Source organism: Candoia aspera, chromosome 2, assembly GCF_035149785.1.
Source record: "Candoia aspera isolate rCanAsp1 chromosome 2, rCanAsp1.hap2, whole genome shotgun sequence".
Taxonomy (NCBI): Eukaryota; Metazoa; Chordata; class Lepidosauria; order Squamata; family Boidae; genus Candoia; species Candoia aspera.
This window is the reverse complement of record NC_086154.1, coordinates 61,176,737-61,194,923: the sequence shown is the minus strand read 5'-3', so window position 1 is coordinate 61,194,923 and position 18,187 is coordinate 61,176,737. Positions and strand designations below refer to the sequence as shown.

Sequence of the window (18,187 nt, the reverse complement as noted above, 5' to 3'; positions counted from 1 at the left end):
TCACAAATGTTTCCTTCACAAGCATGCTACGGTTCTTAAAGAGCTTAGAAAAAGACAAGATTATGCTTTCTCCCTTGCTTTTCCAAGGTGGGGACCAACCCTAATTGCTTATTTTTTATCTTAGCTATCAGAAGAGGCAACAACTGACCCCCATACAGTAATGTGTTTTGTTTTGATTGCAACATGTTAAAACATTTTCAGTAACCATGGACCCTGAGGCTCTTGCTTATGTTACTTCTAGGAGCTCCTTAAGTAAATATGTCTTTATATTCTACTACTGAGAAGGGGTAACACCTGCTTTCCAAGGAGGAAGAAAAGTGGGCAAAGCAAAACTTATTTAATGGGAAATAGATTGTGTCACAGATGAACCGTTAGTACTGACATATTTAAAGTTATTCATGAGCAACTCATGTTGAAATCAGTGAAACAATGATAATTATTGTTAGTTCTATAGTTTTCAAAGACAGAAGGCCACAAGTAGCTTTAGTTACACTGCAGGCTTTGATTGCGTTCCACCCCTCCCCCCAATTAAATTAAATCCTGTTCTCTGAATATTACAAAGACAGGAACAAAGACTGATGATCTTGGAAGATCTTACCACGTAGCATTGTGCAGAGAGAGTGAGGGATACACTTTTCAAGCAGCACATAAATGTCTGTAGTTTCCAGTGGTACACAGTTTAGATATCTGTTGCTGCTCCTTTTGTTCCAACATATATTTTGACATACAGTGTTATAGTTAAAACGCACACACACACACACGGCTTAAAAAGGTTATATTTACACTGAGGGCATAGGGAAGATTAACCCCACCCTAGATAACTTATATGAACAATTTATAATTGGTTCTAAATAATTCCTTTTTGCCCAGCTTTTACGCATTAAACTGGTCAAGTAATGGTTGCTGCTTTGTTAAGAACTACCACAAGTAATATTTGTTATCTAAAACGAAATACGGTGGCACTAAACTGTGTAGCAGATGAATCCACCACTGAATCTTGGGGGGGGGGAAGAGTCTTGTACTTAATGGGTGCTGAAATAAAGATCGTTTTAAAATGTAGCAGCTGTGACATACTGCCATCGTGCTTGTTTTTGCTTGCTTCAGAGAGATTTTGCGTTGTTCATATAGCAATGTCATACCCACTGCTGGAATGATAGTTTCAGATTTTGTTAAAGCATAACAGCCTCTCAGATATTTTCATTAACGATATTTCCTTTAATTAAGAATTCTGCCTTCAATGTATTTTAGAGGAACATAGCCCATTATGGCTGCAATATTTTAAGAATAACTTTAGTCTTTTCAAGTCATCAAGCAATAGTTTAATACAGTAGTCAGATTAGCTATGACTAGAATTAGAAGCAGATGATACCACTTTGATGGCTGAAAGCGAAGAGGAACTGAGGAGCCTTATGATGAAGGTGAAAGAAGAAAGTGCAAAAGCTGGCTTGCAGCTAAACCTCAAAAAAACCAAGATTATGGCAACCAGCTTGATTGATAACTGGCAAATAAAGGGAGAAAATGTAGAAGCAGTGAAAAACTTTGTATTTCTAGGTGCGAAGATTACTGCAGATGCTGACTGCAGTCAGGAAATCAGAAGACGCTTAATCCTTGGGAGAAGAGCAATGACAAATCTCGATATAATAGTTAAGAGCAGAGACATCACACTGACAACAAAGGTCCGCATAGTCAAAGCAATGGTGTTCCCTGTAGTAATGTATGGCTGCGAGAGCTGGACCATAAGGAAGGCTGAGAGAAGGAAGATCGATGCTTTTGAACTGTGGTGTTGGAGGAAAATTCTGAGAGTGCCTTGGACTGCAAGAAGATCAAACCAGTCCATCCTCCAGGAAATAAAGCCAGACTGCTCACTTGAGGGAATGATATTAAAGGCAAAACTGAAATACTTTGGCCACGTAATGAGAAGACAGGACACCCTGGAGAAGATGCTGATGCTAGGGAGAGTGGAGGGCAAAAGGAAGAGGGGCCGACCAAGGGCAAGGTGGATGGATGATATTCTAGAGGTGACGGACTCGTCCCTGGGGGAGCTGGGGGTGTTGACGACCGACAGGAAGCTCTGGCGTGGGCTGGTCCATGAAGTCACGAAGAGTCGGAAGCGACTGAACGAATAAACAAAAAAAGAATTAGAATCTGTTTATCACAGCCTGTATATGAATTCACACATATCATCTCCTGATGTCATCTGAATTATAAGCAGAAGCAGAGATGCTAGCTATCAAGAATTTTCTATTTGACTTCAATATATATATATATATATACTGACTTCTTCAACCAGCAAAACTCTTTTACACCATGGCTGAATATTTTAAAAGCACAAAACTCACATTCCTAAGCAGAGCTTATGTTTGTTATCTGTATGCACTGCTGCTGTTGCTTGCTGATATTTTTGGAGTACTGTCTTCTCCTGCCTTGATTTCACATGTTTTGCTTTCATTAGCAATTTAAATAACTTGATAAACTAGAAGTTGCTGAGGTAAAATGGGATAGCGCAATGGGAATTAAAATAATGATGGTAATAGGTTATCAGACTAAGGTGAGAATAACAAAATACAGACGTTTAAGGAACACAAACCCCACAATCAAGGAAGTTCCCAACTAATTCCCAAAATGCAGCCAACGATGCATGTGACATAGCCCAGTTCTGTAGAGGTGATGTCAGCCTGAACTAAACTGGCAAGTAACAACATTGGCAAGATGGCGAAATATTAATGAGTGACATTTTTCCTTCCCCATTCTTCCATATGGAGAAATATGTGCAGACTTGTCAGAGAAGTATGATTGATAAAGGGCTGGGACTGCAATTCAAGACCAAGAAAGAACTGGTGACTAGCTTTCTTAATGAGCCCACACTTCAAAACCACCTTAAACTATCAAAGAAGCTGATAAAGCCTCTCAGAATTCCTATCTATTGTAAGCAACTTATCACACTAAAGGAAAATTAAGAGTGGGGTGCCAAAGGGTTTTTTTCCTTTCATAAGCCTGATATTTTAAACATTTATCAATTACTTGGATGAAAAATGGGAGGAAGGCTATTTCAAAACTGTAGATGACATAAATTAGAGCATTAAGACTTAAGATAGGAAAAACATTCAGAACATCAGATAGACTGGGAAGCTTAGGTGAAAGTAAATAAAATTAGACAATTTATTTGGACAAATATAAGCATAGATATATGAGAGATCAGGGTAGTGGTAATACATGTGAAAAGGACCATGATTCAACACAATTTAGCAATACAATGCAGAGTTTTTATTTCACACTAATCGGCCTTCATCTAGAATACTGTTTCCAGTTCAGAATGCAATGCTTTGGGCATGTAAATCAACTGAAATGGGGTTACAAGACATCAGAGATGTTCAGTGATATGGGAAAAAACCCTACCTAAATGAATGCTCACACACAAGGCAAATATTTTTTCTTTGATGCTCCAAAAATCCAACTGGATCTAACAGATCTATGAAGTCATAATTCCTTTCTGTTTTGTGTTGGTCAGACCTCATCTAGAATAGCGTTTCCAGTTTTGGGCATAACATTTTAAGGACATTCACAAACTAGAGCATGTCCAGAGGAGAGTAACCAGGATGATAAGAGGCTTGGAAGAAAACATGTATGTGGTATGGTTTGGGAAAGCTGGGCATGTTCAGCCTGGAGAAGGCAAGACTATGGAGAGACATGATACTGTCTTTAAGTATTTGAACAGCTGTCATGAAGAAGACAGGGCAGAATTGTTCAGAGTTGTTCCAGAAGACAGAACAATGGCCTTAAATTATGATGAAGTAGATTTCAAGTTGGACATCAGGAAAATTTCCCTAACTGTAGGAGCTGTTCACCATTGGAATAGACTTCCTTGAGAGGTGGCAGTCACTCTTCTGGAGGTGTCTAAACAGAGGCTGGATGCTATCTGTCAAGGATGCTGTAGCGGTAGGTTCCTGCACAGTGTAGGGGGTTAAACTAGGTAACTTCTAAAATCCCTTCCAACCCTTATGTTCTATGAATGTGTAAAGTTACAAAGGAATAGGTTTCAGCTGGGCATGAATTACAAACATGCATAGCAAAGTGATGAGCAACGTGATAGGGAAATCAGTTCCTGATGAATATTAGGCTCGCTTTTGCTGAAGGTTGGCTTTAATATCACATCTATGGAGATTACAAAAAAGTTGGATTGTTTTAAAAGGATATTAGATAAAATTCACAGAAAGTAAGGCAATCAATGGTGAATAGCTGAAATGATACGTTAGGGATATGCAATACTTTGGGATTCAATTTGATAGCAATATAGATCATCCTCAGTTAACGACCCCTAGTTCAGTGACTGTTTGAACTTGCAACGGTGCTGAACCAGTGATACAACCAGTCCTCAAAGTTCCAGCCATCATAGAATTCCCATGATTACATGATCATGTTCTGAGTGCTCAGCAACCGGCCTGGATTTCCAATGATTGCAGTGTCCTGCGGTCATGTGATCGTGATTTGCAACCTTCCCTGCTGGCTTCCCACAAGCAAAGTCAATGGGGAAGACAGCAGGAAGTTGTGGACTTGTGAGGTCCTCACTTAATGACCCACATGGTCCTTGCTTAACAACAGTAACCAGAAACTGCTGGAACTACCATCACTAAGTGGCGCAGTCACGTGATGATGTACTTTATAACCACATTGCTTAGCGTCAAGAAATTTCAGTCCCAATTACCATCGTTAAGTGAGGACTACATGTAGATAGTTCAGAACATTCATAGACTGATCATTTTACAGATCATGAACAGCACTTGCCTATTTTTCATTAAAACAGCTGCATCTGCTTCCATAATCACACAGTTGCTTTGGGAAGGTTTCCTTAGCTGCATGCCTGGAAAGAAACAGTTGCTTTAATGAGTCATAGACTGATGCTACATTCATGCTCCTACACATTCCAAGGTATATCTTCTGAAGTGAATCTGAAGCACTGCATAGCTGTAATATATCCTAACTCAAGGATTCAAAGTAGCATCCTCTTTATGCCATTTGCTAGGGAATAACAGTGGGATTTACAGAAAAATTGTCTACAGACTTTTGATTTAACTGAAAAGAGCCCCTCTTGCATTCCTATGATGCACAGACATTCTAGAATACTTCACTTAATCAAGAGGCTGGACAATGTAGCTTAGAAGCCTCGTCCTATTCCAATTTTATTAATACAATCACTGTCTTGTACTGGTAATTCTCATGTCCTTTATTAACAATAGATAGCACTGCAAGTCTAAGTGACAGAAATGATCAGAGTCCCCCGATGGGAGGAGATGGGCGGGGATAAATTAGATAGATAGATAGATAGATAGATAGATAGATAGATAGATAGATAGATAGATAGATAGATACCTGGAAGTCTCTCTTATAGGCAATATTCTCCAGTGTCTTCAGGGTGACCAAGTCATGCTCCCTCAAATGTGATATGGCTGAAAGTTGATGGTAAGCAATTATTGAAAGCATAGAAATTCTATTGCTGTTATTATAATGATGAGCTAATAGTAAAGCTCACTGCTAGTCAAATAAGCCCTTGAAAACTTCATTAAAGAAGAGATTAGGCTAACAAAGAAATGAACTGTAAATGGACACAGGCAGGTTAATGATACCTCCTAGTGCAAAAATCTTACTTCCTTTTATAGCAGCATAACAACTAAGTGACAAAATTGATATCTACTCAATTTACTAGATTTTCCCCTCAGTGGTTGTTACTACCAAAATGCCTTTCAAATCAGTAAGAGTACTTCTAATTTATTTTATTTATTTTCTATCCTTTTATTATTTTTACAAATACGTCAAGGCAGCTAACATACCTAATACTCCTTCCTCCTCCTATTTACCCCACAACAACCACCCTGTGAGGTGAGTTGGGCTGAGAGTGACTGGCCCAAGGTCACCCAGCCGGCTTTCATGCCTAAGGCGGGACTAGAACTCACAGACTCCTGGTTTCCAGCCTGTTGCCTTAACCACTGCACCAAACTGGGCTTCTACTTCTAGTTCATAGGAGTCAATATATCACCTGTAATCAAACACCTTTCTTTAAAGGACTTTAAAGAACTTTCTTTACATCCAGAACTACAGGATTGTAACTATCAGGAATGTGTAAACCATCCAAAAAGCGATTCAGACTTTTAAACTGATTCAGAAGATTAATTCATTTGGGACTTAGAACATGCAGAAAAGGCTGACAAATCACCAAATCAGATCTGAATCTTTTCAAATCAAAAGTCCAATATGAATAAATGGTTTGAAAACAGTAATTCAAACTGACTTGTCGAACTGCCTGTGAACTGAATTTCTTAATTTGGTTTTCAGACAGCCAACCCTAGCTTCTCACATAGTTTTGGCTTTTCTAATATATGAGAATTATCTTAAAAACTGTTTAGCTTTAATTCAGTACTGCTGACAGTATCTTCTCAGGGTTTCAGGATGAGGTTTTTCTAGGTCTATTTCCTTCCATATTTTTCAGCTGGAAATATCACATCCTGAACCTACAGAAATTCCAGAAGACTGCACTCCCCATACTCTAACCAAAGACCCTACCAGTACACAATACAACATGAACCAACACAAAAAAGCAAAACATTTGTCTGTTGGCAAAGTTTGAACACCTACTGAATATAGGAGGAATGCACCTTAACAGGATTAAACATTTTGCTAGCCTACTGGTGAATCCGTATCTTTGAGAACTGCCTACCCAACAAGAAGTTGGCAAATTTCTCCCTCATTATAAAATTAAGGGAGAATTAAGCTTAAAACAAGGCATCATCAAGCCAACATGGCACTGTGGCAATTACCCTGTCTTAATTAGCATCACTTTCAATACAGCTATTACAGGGAATGCATTGTACTAGATGAATTTCTTCCACAGAAATCATTCCATGCAGCTATTTTTTAAATTCAGTGGAAGGAAAACAAGGAAGTATTCCAAATTTGTAAGAATATAATTCTTCCTTTTCTCTATTTTATATTTTTAGGACAAGTACACAATGATGGCAACTTACCAGTGGGGTTTTCTTGTTGGTGCACATATGAAATTCATATTGGATGAAGAAGCATTAAGTTTAAGACCTAAGAAGTATGTATTCAATTCTGGAAAATTTAAAATAAGATTAGATAAGCCACCAATTAGAAGACAGCTGCAGTTAGAAGCACTGAACTTTGTCTAAGATATCATGGTTCAGTTTTTCACTCAAGCTTCCAGGTTCAAAATGGACAGTGATTATTATGCAGGGTTTCTGGAGAAGTGAAATGGGATGACGAAGTGAAATGGGACGTACGTCGTCTTGATCTCAGTTGGGCAATGGGATGACAAAGTGAAATGGGACGTACGTCATTTTGATCTGAGTTGGGCAATGGGATGACGAAGTGAAATGGGACGTACGTCATTTTGATCTGAGTTGGGCAATGGGATGACGAAGTGAAATGGGACGTACGTCATCTTGATCTGAGTTGGGCAATTCTGCAAAAGAAGCAAGACTCTAATATTCAGGCGTTTGTACATAAAGACTTCACAAACCACATTTGTTACTGCATTTTAACATCCCCCATTCTAACAACACTGACTGCAGTTAAAACGCTTTGTGAGTTCAATTCTAAATAGGCACTAACATAATCAAAAGATGGGAGGTTTAGAAAGCCAATCAAGAGGCACTCTTCGAAGTAACTGTTTATTGATACTAAAATCTGTGTTTTACTTCCTGGTTGACAAAAAAAAATCACGGTCCTTTAAAAAATTATCTTAACATTTTCACACATTCTCTTTCCATTCTTTTAAGTGCTACCTAACCCAGTTCTTCACCTTTAGGCGCTGGCTGTCAAGGCAAGAAATCTCAGAACTTGCTGCCCCACATAAAAAAACCCTCAGCCCAAAGGCAAGGAGGCTAATGATCTCACCAAACAGAAAAAGCAGGCATCAGAGGAATTGTCAGAGTCTCCTGCAAAACACACTTACAAAATAAAACGGGAGCAGTTATGTACCTGACTATGGCAAAAAATTCACCCCAGTAACATCTGAATGCACTGGTTCCCCACTGAAGACAAAAGCTGCTTTACTATTTGAGTAATTGTAAATGGAACTGAAGAAAAACCAAATCAAATTAATTTCCTTTCAGAGTCCTATGGAAAGTCTGAGACAATGTTCTCCTGTCCATGTGTTAACTGACAACCTAGAAGCGAGCTGCAGCCTGTATCCTTTCACCGTAAAAACTCAGTAATGGCATTACTATTATCAAAAGGCTTTAACTGCTGCCTCTACAAGAGGGAATCCAACAGTTTTATTTGGCAGGGCTTAAAATGATGAAACCCATGGATATGGGAAAGAAAAGTAACAAAGGGTTTTTTTAAAAGTACTTGCTCATTTAATCAATAACTAATTCTGAAAGGAAAAAAAAGCAGCCAAATAATTATTGACAACAATCACTGCCACCAAGTAAAACTGAAATCAGAGGAGTGCTGTATACTTGAAGTGGTTGTTCTGTGATATTTTGATGGGGTTTATGTGATAATTTAGCATTCAGAGCTCAAATAGGAGCAGATTCATCAGAATGGAGAATACAAGACTCCATTCAGGTTAACCAAAATCACCATTAAAGGAACTAGACACAAGCATTGTGTTAATAGCCACAATGGCAGCTATAGGCAGGGCAAATTTTGCAGGGCTTTTTAAGGAGATGCTCCTTATTGAGACGAAGACCTCCTTCCTCCCCTGCCAGTTCTGAGAAGTTCTCAATTTCAAAACCTTTTTGAAGAGATGAAACAAATTCCCAGGTCACTTTGACAATTAACAGTTTCCACCAAAAGAGTCCTAAGACTTGGTAAAACCCCAGGAGGCTCACAAATGCCGGAGGAAGGAGGTAGCCAGGAGGCATAGTGTTTTGTTCCTGCAAAACAGGGACCAGGATGAGGGAGGGCAGGTGAAGGGTTATTAGCAGCTCTGATATGCAGGGACAGGTAGAAGATGCAAATGCTTCATGGTCACAACTGAGAAGGGGCATCTTCAAAGGTAATGAGGCTGGATTCCTGGCTGGACGATTTCCCAACAGCGACAGAGTCCCGGCTCTTTTCAGGTAGCAATGGAGTATCGGCCTTAATATTTTCTTCATCTTCATCCTCCATGCTTGGCCAGGCTGACTGATCTTCCACACGCTTCAACCGTTCATTCAATGCTTTTAGAGCCAGCTGTCTACAGAACGAAAAAATGATACCAAGTTTGAACAGTCTACCATGTATTCCATGGAACAGGAATTTTCTAGTATTAAATCACCAGAAGAGACTAGAACCACTTTAAGGCTCTGGGGATCTAAATAGCTGCAAAACACCCTGAAAACAATTCTTCTTCCTGCACATCTCATCCATCTAGTGCAGACTATGAGTGTTTTTATCACATGCACTATAGATTCCTACACATTAATATCTACAATAGTATCTGTTTAACATATTATCTACTAATATCTTTAACACTTCATTTGTCCATTCACTGACAACTTTTAGTCAGGCCTCTAGTATTTATCATCATTCTTAACAAAATGTAAATAATAGGTTCTTTCTCTTTTATTATTTATAGAGTATTAACATTTAACACAGCCTTATTCAAGTTGGCACTGTCCAGATGTCTGAGATTGGACCTCTCTGTGAGAGCATAACCCCAGGTAAAGCTTTTTAATGCATCTATGTTACAAGAATGGAGTTACTAGTTTCAGATTGCAGTTCATGCATAGTGCTGCTTCAATGTGTTTAAAGAAAATGCTTATTAAATTACTAGGAAATATATGGTCCAATAACTCAAGAGAAAGAGTGTAGCAGTATAGCTCTTACTTTATTGATCTACTAAAGCAATCTAATTTATGGGGTGCACGTTTCATTATATACTATATAAATTTTCAATCTTTTTTTCTAGTTTATTTCTCAAATTTATATAGCTGTCCATCTCACAAAAAGCGACTCTGTGACTCTAGTCATATACTTTTGATGGAAGACGACTTGTTCTGGACATAAGGGTTCTACAGCTTTTGCCAGGTAAGCAACCACTCCCTGCTGACATTTTCCAAGGAAAAGACCAAGCAAGAGAAAGTTTGCACTGGTGGCCCTGGCATGCAATTTTAGGAAGCTGTATCTTGAGTTTCTCTCTTGAGGAAAGGCCAGAGAGTATGAAAAGCTTATAGTGATGTAGCAGCTTTTACCTTTTTTTGTTCTAAAACAGAAAAGGCAAGTAGGAGCAAGGTTCACCAGTTCAGCCCTGCATTTCTAATGTCCTTTGAGTATCTTTTCTGTGCGAGAGCTGGACCATAAGGAAGGCTGAGCGAAGGAAGATCGATGCTTTTGAACTGTGGTGTTGGAGGAAAACTCTGAGAGTGCCTTGGACTGCAAGGAGATCCAACCAGTCCATCCTCCAGGAAATAAAGCCAGACTGCCCACTTGAGGGAATGATATTAAAGGCAAAACTGAAATACTTTGGCCACATAATGAGAAGACAGGACCCCCTGGAGAAGATGCTGATGCTAGGGAGAGTGGAAGGCAAAAGGAAGAGGGGCCGACCAAGGGCAAGGTGGATGGATGATATTCTAGAGGTGACGGACTCGTCCCTGGGGGAGCTGGGGGTGTTGACGACCGACAGGAAGCTCTGGCGTGGGCTGGTCCATGAAGTCACGGAGAGTCGGAAGCGACTGAACGAATAAACAACATCTTTTCTGTGCAGTTGCCCAAACTCTGCTTTCTTTCAACAGTGAAGTTAGTTCAGAATATGGCAGGGACAACAGTGAACCAGTCTTAGATGTTGTTACTGACTGTGAGTCTACACGTGCTTTGCTAACTGCAATCTCTCGCAAGCAATCCAAAATAAAGTTTTTATAGAAAATACAGTGTTAAATATCTACAAATGTAATTTGATTGGGCTGGAGATCTACTTGTCTCTACCCCACAGTACTCTGAGGTTTCAACTGAAGAACATTCTTGACCAGCACATTTGTGCTAAGTGATCCCATTATCATCTCACAAAGTACATAAAATAATTCAAATGATAAATAAATGCTATATTTTGAATTATTTTGGTAATTGTCATTATCATAGTGATTCCCTTAATCACTAAAAATGAGTGACTAATTTGCTGGTCTCCCATTTGCAAATATTTGTTTGTGATTCATGAGTGCAGAATGTTTAGAAAACATTGTTTTATAAAATCACAATGGGCTAGAGAGGGAGAAAACAGGAAAAAAAACATTAGTTCACTGTGCAATGAGTACATCTGCTTTTAATTTAAATTTCTCTTTGAAAAATGAAGAATAGTTCTTTTTCCTTTCTGGCACAGAATCAAGCACTCAGCCCCTTTAACTGCTTATTCTGGATTTGCACTCAGACTACCCAGAAACCATAGTAGGAGCAGAAAGTATCTGTAGTACAGGCATAGGAGAATGTGAGCTGAAATCTATAAACTAGATCAAATAGTTATGCAAGACAGCTCAAGAGCTCCTGCACAGGCAACTCACTGAAGCACCCCCACAAATGACGGTTTTATAACTTTTTAAAACCAATATGATGATGATGATAATAGTTTAGTCCTATAAATAAAAACTTTTTAACACTGAGCATCACTCTATACAATTATATTCTTCAGCCAAGGTATGTAATATTTAATACTGTCAATACAATGAAACTATTAACTACCCCTCAGACTGATTCTATCCTCTATTTTCCTCCACTGTGTTCATATGAACTTCATAACAGAGTCGTTATCAGATTCTATAAGCAGACAATCAGAAGTCTTTGATGTAGGATTCACCAAATTTGAAAATAATTTAAAGTAAGGCTTTCTTTAATACAATTGACCTGCTGAGGTAGAAAACAGTATTAACAGTTACTTAAATTCCTGAATGAATCCTGAATTCATTCTGGATTTTAGACTCAAACTAATCAGAACTAATACAAAGTAAGGCATAGGTTTTTAAATGCTTAGATGTATACCAGAAGTCTAAAGTTTGTATTGTCAATTTCCAAATCTACAATTCTCTTTACAGACTACAAATTGTAAAATAATGTCTTTTTGTCTCTTTTTAGAAACTTTATTAGGTGAATGCCATGCCTAGACAAAAAAGCCTGCATTTGATATTTGGACTGTTCCAAGTTTAAACTCTAAACATTGCATATAGGACAAGTTTGGGTGTATCCACTTACCTGGGTGAAATCCCCAGTGAATTCAATGGGTCATTTTTTAAATGTTTAGACAATTTTTATGGAAAAAGCAAACCGTTTACAGGCAACTTCTTGATTTCATATGCATAATCACATGTGGTTTTCTTGGTAGCTGTCCTAACAGTCAGAAACCACACTGAGACGAGGAGTAGGTCTCTAGTGTTTATTACTGCTACATAAAACAGAATCCCAACAAACTGAAGCAGCGTGGGAAAACCCAGACAGATAAACCCCAAAAGTTAAGGCGGGTCTGATCTGTGTCTCTGAATGACTGCTCAACTCCTCAGTACTACGCATGCGTTTTCCCCCCTGGATAGGGGCCCCCTCCTGCTCACCATCAGTACTCATGACATCAGCATTACAGAAGTAGCTTACAATTGCCTTCTTCTGAAATGGTTTTATATTTTCAACCCTAGTCCAGAAATTCCCTGGTCTTCTATTCAAGTACTAAAATGAACATCTGGATAGCTAAAGTTTTTTTTTTTTTTAATGCAGACTCTGTGCATGAATTTCCTGGTAGCTTTTCTTCATCTGACTTTCCTAAATTAATGCATTTTCAGTATTGTTTCAAAGTTATTTCAATTGTGGAGGGAACTCACCAAGGAGCTTTGGCTTACCGTAGTCCCACAATCGATTCTTACACTTTTTTATATGGGTTAATCTGAAGCAATATGAAGATATTCTACCAGAAAAGCATTTGCAAGTTTAAACAGTACAATCAGTATTGTTAGTAAACTACAGCATTTTTAACTATAACATTGTAAAGAGTAACAATAGACTTACTGTACAGTATTCAATTCTGCTGACTACTGTGAGGTTACTTTTATATAAATATGTAAATCCATAAATATCTGGGTCAAGTAAATGGATATGCAAAGTCTGAAAAAAGAATGATTTAAATCTATGTTTAAAAACAAAGTTCCTTAACGCTCACTTTTCCTAATGTTGGAAATACTGACAATAGAAAGGCTAAAGAAGTAGGCTGGGGGCCTCATGAAAAGGATTGTGCTGGATTCAAAGTTCTCGTGACTCTCAACTATAGCTCCTTGTTCTGGTTTAAATATTTTCTCTCCCCTTTGCCGCAAAGAAAAGGAATTTTTAAAAGATGCATAGAAACAGGAGAGGTGTCTTTTTTCGCTCTTCTGCCCTGCATGCATCAGCTTGGAAGGGCATTGGAATCTTTGATGGAATACTCTGAGGACAGAGCTCTCAGTAGTAGCCAGAGAAACAAGAAAGCCCATCAATAAATCAAAGGTGTATTTTTTTCTCAAATACTTAAGAAGGCCCATAAGTATAAAACATCAATTTGAAAAGGACTATTTTCAACAGTTTTATCTTGGAAAAGAACTCCCAGTTCACTCAGTTCCTCCTTTGTTTTCTTTTACAACATAGATCAACCTAGGTATATCTCAAGGAAAATTACCTCCTTCGTTCAGCATCCTGAGGATCTGTTCCAGGCAAGCTGATGGTAATAGAAGAAGGGGCTCCAACATCATAACGCTTCACTGTTTTCCGACAGACTTTCACTTTCACCAAGATGCTGTGCACAAGGTTAGCCAGCAAACCAACCACAGGTTGTAGGATCTCAGGGAAGAATGTGGCAAATGCAAAGTGGTCTGACATATCACCACGCCCTCGGCTATGCCTCTGGTAAAAACGAAGATATATCCAACTGGAAAGGACCCCAAAACCATAAGAAGCCAAAATGTTGCTTTCAATAAGAGTGGTCAGTCTCAAAACTGAAAGGATGAGAAGCAAGAGCATCGGAACAACCTTCATTCGCACCTGAGGTATCTTCAAAACAGTACTGTCACCCATGGTTTGCTTGAGGGCCACTAAGACACCACCAAGGAAACCCAACATGCCATAAATGCGAACAGAAAATAAGTAAGACAGACTGAATGTTGCCATGTAAGTAAGAAGATAGGCAAAGGCCCCCAGAACCCCAACTGAAATATTCACCACTGCAAAGAAGATCAGAAGTTCCAGGGCACCCCACAGTGGCTCCAGCAACCTTCCTGCCACCACTATAGTGGCCAGGCTTACACCTACATCCCAAATATGCTTTTCCACCAGACTGTGGGTTGCCAGCGTCCATAACCAAAAGTTGGGTGGAAAGAGATATCCGGGTGTAACACCAAGTCCAAACACTGTGTCCACACCAAAAGAGAGAAGGTAGAGCAATATGACAATGGCACATATAGACTTCACTACTACACTGGTGCTGGCTAGCACAGCCAGGAAATGCTGTCGTGCTACTGGGAGGTATCTGTTCATGTTTCCACCTAAAATCACTGTCCCACAAGTCAGAGAACTTGATCCAGGAATCTGGGTTAGGGTGAGGATTCGGTGGCCAAGCAGCCTTTCCCTTTTCTTAGCGCAAACGTACTCTCAGTTCCATCTTCTTCTTCCACACAGCACCCTAACGGGGTTGGGAGTCTGGTTCGAAATGGGCAGCATCCGCTCCCCGGCGCCCCGCTTTCCCTCGCTTCTGGGCCACGGAGTCCCCCTCCGTAGCACCTCTACGGCCTTGTTCCACCGAAAGAGATTGGCACAGCCAAAGCGGTTGCTCGGGGAGAGGCTCGAGTTTTAGCGCCTAACAGACGACGAAGGCTGGACGGGGCCTTTTTGTAGGACAGGCGCTCGCAGCCCCATTCAGCCCGATGACAGGGGCAGAAGGCTGCCAAGGAAGGCCTCGCTTCGGCCTCTGTTCGCCGGAAGCAGAAATCTCCCCCACCTCCCAAGGCCCTCTGACGAAGCCGCCGCCCGGCAGCCCCGCCCCACGGGGGCAAGCCCGCTGTGCTCCTGCCGCCGCCTTTTCCTCCAGGCCGGGAGCCCGCTTCTGAGGGCCCGCACTCCAACGCAAACAAACGGCACGACTGCGCACGCGTGACTGGTCTGTGAGCTGTCCGGTGCACGACGGGAAATGGAAGCTCAGCTCTTGCGTAGAGCGAGAATGATCCCAGCATGCACTGGGACACAAACTCTCGCGCTAGGGTAGGGGGTGCAGAACGCGGAACAAGGGGCACATGGGAAGTGGATTTTTTTCCCTGGTTTTTCAGCAGGGTGGAAAGAGGGAGAGGTCAACCTATCAGGAAGAGCTCAGTAATGCAATCTTGTAAAAGAAGTCCTATTGAACTCCGAAAAGACTTGATCTCTATGAGAGGTTCTTGGGGAGAGTTTATGGTGGAATTAGGCAGCGCTGCGCTGGATGGGGCAGATTTGGGGAGTTCAAGCGCTCTATTTTGGAAAGCGTATGTCGGTGTTTCCCAACTTTGGCCATTTCCAGGAGTGTGGACTTCAACTCCCAGAAATCCACAACCAGCATGGCCATTGATGAGAATTCTGGGAATTGAAGTTCACACAGCTAGAAGTCAAGGTAGGGAAACCCTGGCACATATAAAGACACATAAAGAGCAATTTCAGCCAAGGGTTTTTCTGTTAAAATGATTGTTACCCATCAGTGTAGCTGGACATATCCTCTTCTTAGAATACCTGTAACTCTTAAGCTGAAGCCCTGTATGTGTTTACTTGGAAGTAAGCCTGACTAATTCAGAGGGAGTGCCACGCACAGTTGTGCTCGGTGCGTCAGGCTGAGAGAGAACGACTGGCCCAAAGTCACCAAGCAGTGAAGCAACTTTCTTGCCTAATGGAAGAAACAGTGTCCCAGTTTCTAGCCCAGCACCTCAGCCAACCAGTTTTCTCCATATTTAGAAATAACCTGACAGGATGCATGCCCTGGCTGCAGAGAGGAAGATCTGGCACAGTTTATCCCATTAGCGTAAGTGAACTCATTTTGGCTGGTGACAAAAAATGCATGAGAAATGCTTTTGCTCTCTCCCATGTTTAAACAGGCATGATTTGTATCATGTGTATTTAAGAGTCCCACATTCTTGGGGACAGAGCCAGGACAAGACATACATGGAGGCATGATGGCGACTGTTTCAGGGAGTGGCTGCAGCTGTGGGTGATTCCCAAGTAGGTTATGTTTAGAATCAACTCTCTGTTTCTCACCTGCACCCAGTATTTGTATTGTAAACTAACTGGAGAGGAACTGGATGTCAAGGACATCCTCCTTGATGTGATATAATGAAATTCTGTGATAAGAAATGTTGCAAACATTCTGGAAGTTGCTACAGCTTATACTTCAATTATCCCTGATAAATGATCACCCCTGCTGGTTGGCATAATGGCTATTGAAAAGTTGGGTGAGCACTGCAGAATGAAATATAGAGCTCTACATTTCTTAAATATGCTTACATTCTGTATCTTTAGGATGGAGATAGCATAATTATGGCCTTAACTTATCAAGTTGCTTATTAGAAAGATTCTGGCTTTGTGCTCATCAAAGAGGTGAAAAATTCCATTTCTGGATAGTTGTCAGAGAAAGTGTGAACATCCGAAAAATGAAGCCTGTTATTTATTTTCTCATAAACACAGAGCATTCCCTTTCTTACCCTCTAACCATTGCATTAATGTCCCCCAATAACTCTTTTTTCTACCTGAGATAGCAGCTTACAGTTGTCCTTAAGTGTTTCAGTGTTCACATAATGTTTTCTCTCTCCTGCTACATTTTTCCCTGTATGAACTGGCACACTTCGTTTTTTTTTTATAAGAATTTTATTAAGTTTCAAGCAAAGATAAAAGCTACAGAAAAACAAAAAACTACAAAGAAAAAAGAGAAAAAACTAAAAAAGGGTGGAAACACAAGAGAAAAAATTTTCAAAGTTACAAAAAGAGGTGACTTTCAACATTTAACAGCAAGGATATACAAACATTTCCATAGTCAATCCCTTACTCTATATTAAACCAAAATCACATTATTTCTATAAATAATTCCACTGGCACATTGAAAAAATCACTAAATACAGTTACTCCCTCCCCTTATATTAAAAGAAAAAAAAAGAAAAATTTATACAAACCTCTGAATCAACTTCCCCCCAAGACATTTATTTAATTATTTCCTTCCTACTACTATTCTATACATTTCTCTCTACTATGATAAAAAGCAAACTAAAAAAACATATAAATTGTCTGCCATTATACTTGATAATACACCATTTTAATAATCATATTAAACCCCAAACCATCCAAATAGACATTTATTATTTTTTATTATACCTTAATAATCTTAATCCAAAGCGTTAAAGATAAATGAAATCAGCCAAACCTTAAAAGCAATCCAGATAAATATCAATGTGGAAATTTTTTCAGGCTCAGGCAGGTTTTCCTGAAGCCCGGGAGTGTTTTCCAGAAAAAGGAAAACACCAGGAATCACCCCATCCTGGTGCTCGCAGCATTCGTGTTCGACTGGTAAGAGCTAGTTATGAGGCTGGGATGTCACCATTTTCCAAGCTGCGCTGTAGCCTTAAAGGGACACTAAGACCAGCCACCCCATTTCTAAATCACCCAATTTATATTTAAGTATGCATACTCTAAGAGAGGCTTTCTACAGCAAGGAGAAGCAGGCTCTCTTGGTGCTTATTGTTATTTTGAGGATTAATTTTTTTAAAAAAAAAATATTTTTAAGTTTTGGACTTTGTTTTCCATCCAAATATTAAGGAGGACTGAGAGTAAACAATTTTCTCCCTGTTATTATTTTTGTACTAAATTTGAAGATATTAGCATTTTCCTACACATTGAATTGGCTATTTTGAACCTTCAACTTTCTGCTTCTACTTTCCCTGGGGAACTGTCTGCATATCTGTAAGGAATGCCTAAGGCTAAATAAAAGACTCAGACTCTAAATCAAGTTTAGGCTCTGGCTTTTATTTAGAATAGAATGCACACCAGTAAAAAGCTGAGAGTGAGGGAAGCGTGCCAAAAGTTGAATTAAATAGTCTCGCGCCAAACAGCGCTCCACCCCCACACTCCCCGGGTGTGCCCCACGAGTTCCATGGAGTGACAGGTCATCCAGACTTGACAGGTGAGAGGTCGTCCAGCCCCATTCGCCCCGGGCATCGCTCCATTTATCTTCCTGCGATGTAAT

The 18,187-nt window shown here is 39.9% G+C and overlaps 1 protein-coding gene across 1 annotated transcript; it reads right to left on the bottom strand.

Annotated features, from left to right (window-relative positions):
* Window positions 1-7,668: 7,668 nt before the first annotated feature.
* TMEM115 (transmembrane protein 115) lies at window positions 7,669-14,994 on the bottom strand. The gene is made up of 2 exons (XM_063291954.1): window positions 13,622-14,994; window positions 7,669-9,196 (listed from the first exon to the last, which is right to left on the bottom strand). Exons 1-2 carry the CDS (start codon window positions 14,473-14,475, stop codon window positions 8,989-8,991), a joined length of 1,062 nt encoding a protein of 353 aa, XP_063148024.1. The 5' UTR covers window positions 14,476-14,994; the 3' UTR covers window positions 7,669-8,988.
* Between the last annotated feature and the right edge of the window lie 3,193 nt (window positions 14,995-18,187).

Bases quoted from the DNA above. Each gene is read 5' to 3' on its own strand.
- TMEM115 (XM_063291954.1), bottom strand. From the start codon at position 14,475: ATGAACAGATACCTCCCAGTAGCACGACAGCATTTCCTGGCTGTGCTA. The intron at 9,197-13,621 runs GTAATTTTCCTT...TTCGTTCTGTAG, and splicing joins CAGGATGCTGAACGAAGGAG to ACAGCTGGCTCTAAAAGCAT.